Raw genomic sequence first — 2,650 nt, 5'->3', positions numbered from 1 at the left:
TGTGCCTAAATTTAAATTGCTTTGCCTTTCATTCATTTTGGTAATAAAAGCTTTGTTTTTTTTCTACCCCTGTAAGTTCAAGCTATCAGTAGATGAAGTAAAACCCTAATTCTGTCTTGCCCTCCAGTGCCATCAGTAGTTACTAGAGTTTTATGTATCTTTTCATCATTGTATTGAATTTTTTTTTTTTTTTTTTTTGCAAAACATTACACAATTTTTTTATTATTAAATGAGAAACTCTCATTTGTTACATCGTCACATTGCTAGTCAGAGAAATGCTGCAGTGATGAAGAAAGTCAATGTTGGATCAACCAAAGTCCTCATTTCTACAACATTCATTTACAAGGAAATAATGTTCAACACAGCCCAACACAACATTCTTGGTTTTCTTCATATTGAAGTCCCCCAAAAAATCATCTTCTAATGGGGTATTTTACTACATAAATTATAGTTCTTCATTTTTACAATTCACCCCAAACTGTATGAGAGATGTATCACACTAAAATTTCTAAAGCTGTTAGGAAATCCTTCACACATCGTCATCATCTGATGTGTCACTGCTACTTGTCTCTGTGTCGTCATTCTCAATAGTGGGTTTGAAAGTGCTGTTTTTCCAGGGTCCAAACTTGAAGTCACAGATCAGGCCATTTTTCAAAATACCATTTTTCCTCAGACCATTCTTCTGTAACTGTTCACTAATAACTTGGAATTCTCTCATTTCATCCTCAGTTAAGGGTGCACATGTTTCATCATTTTCACTGTCTTCTTGCCAACCCATCTCCTTTAACAATCTGTGTTCTGCTTCAAGTGAACTAGAAAGAACATCAGTCTGTGGGAAGGTTGAAGACCGAATGATCTGTTGGGAAATTACTGAGGCATTGCCATTCTCTTGTGGAATTTCATTTTCATCGAAGTTTCGGTTTATATCCCTTTCTTGGTGAGTACTGTTGCTGTTATGCAAATTAAATGAGTCGTCATCCTTTTCTGAGCCCACATGGCTTTCATCTTCATGTTCCTCTTCCACTCTGTCCCTTTTCAATGCTTTCAAAAACTCACTCTTTTTATCTGTGCGCATTCGTGTCAGTTTGGTTAGACGAGGCTGCTGATTAAGTTTGTCAACAGGTGAAGAAGAATTTGAGCGATTACACTCTTTCACTGAAGTTGTTGATGGACTAAAATTCTTGGCAGTTGATTTAAAAGCATTAAAGTTGCCAACACCATATGTAGACTCATGAGGGAAAGAAGTCCCAACTTTGTTTTCTTTAGTTTGGCTTTTCCATTGTGTAGGTTTTGTAGGTGGAGCAGCAGGCTTAGGAACTAAGCCTTTATAAACACTTGGACCAGTCCCATTCTTAACTGGCTGTGACTGAAGATTTCCTACTACTGGGAATCCAGATAGTTGTAAGTCTTTTGTATTACCTTTCTTAATGACCAGCATCCTCTGAGTTCTAGATTTAGGATTCGGGGGATATTCTAAGAGAGGAGCTTGGGAGATTTTTTTGGTTGGGTATGTGTGTGTCTGGGCGTGTAGGCCCCATACACCTGCAGCTAAAGATTTATTCTGATTTGGTTCTCTCTCATATTCAGGATTTAGAGATGGAAAATCCTCAGCCTCAAACTGCTTGCGTTCTCTCTTGTCTTCTTTCCTCCCTGTTTCACTGTCAGGTATGTTGTTTTCATGTAGTCCTTGGCTTTTTCCAGAATGGAACTTCCACCATGGTATCCCCCTCGATGATTTATGTTTTCAGTACCATTTCTTCCATGTGTACGCCATCCATTTTTTTCTTTCCTTCCAAAGTTACCTCCATTAGGACGTCCAATACCAGAATCAAAGCCATCTGAAGAGTTGTGTCGTCGGCGGTTCACATCATAACGATTTTCTGTCCATGAAAAGTTTTCAGAATGCTTTTCAAAATTCAATGACGACTTTGTTGATGATGGTGGGGTAGGAAAATTAAGCCAGGCTGGAGCAAAGTCATGCTGCGCCATTTAGGTCCAGTCTCTCCAACTCAGCGAAACAAGGTTTCAACACCTCATGGCAAGTCCAAATTCCAACAGGACTGCACAGGAAGGTGTTGGCTTTGTCTCTGTAATCTTTATGTTTTCCAGTTTGTTTTTTTATTTTGTATCCTCTGAAATAATATCCAAGTTCTTTGAAGACACTTAACCTATGGCTATTTGACAAAGAGTTACTTCAGTCAGCTACCCATACTTCTGTTTTAAAGTTTTCATATGGCTATCGCCAGAATTAGCCAAGTTCCTTGGATTTTAAGATTTTAAAGTCTTCTTTATTATTCCATGTACTTGTCACTGTTATCCACTCCAGATGAAATAATCCAATTTATGAGTCAAAAAGAAAAAACAAAAAGAAAATTTCACATCTGAAGAGCATTCCTAAACATCAGCATAAACAAGAGACACAGCTATCTCAATACTACCATGCTGCTGTGAAACTGCCACATCTTAAATTTCCACGTAAATAAAAGATAAAAGCAAAAAAACTCTGTATTCATTCAATATCTTCATTTAGAAAAGCTGTCCCATTGTGACATGAAAGGACTGAGATCAAAATTCCTAAAACTTTTAATAAAGGTAAAATAAACTGCCATGAAACTTCAGCAATATTTAAACAGTAATTCGAAACTGCCGA

General features: G+C 37.3%; 1 protein-coding gene across 1 annotated transcript; it reads right to left on the bottom strand.

Annotated features, from left to right (window-relative positions):
- Positions 1-202: 202 nt before the first annotated feature.
- LOC114114520 (vasculin) lies at positions 203-2,029 on the bottom strand. Its single transcript, XM_027968616.3, is given in 3 exon segments — positions 203-1,473; positions 1,534-1,710; positions 1,713-2,029. Coding segments are annotated over 3 exon segments (1,398 nt in total). The 5' UTR covers positions 1,990-2,029; the 3' UTR covers positions 203-529.
- Between the last annotated feature and the right edge of the window lie 621 nt (positions 2,030-2,650).

Source organism: Ovis aries, chromosome 4, assembly GCF_016772045.2.
Source record: "Ovis aries strain OAR_USU_Benz2616 breed Rambouillet chromosome 4, ARS-UI_Ramb_v3.0, whole genome shotgun sequence".
NCBI lineage: Eukaryota > Metazoa > Chordata > Mammalia > Artiodactyla > Bovidae > Ovis > Ovis aries.
The sequence above is the reverse complement of the archived record's forward strand: the minus strand, read 5'-3'. Positions and strand labels throughout refer to the sequence as shown.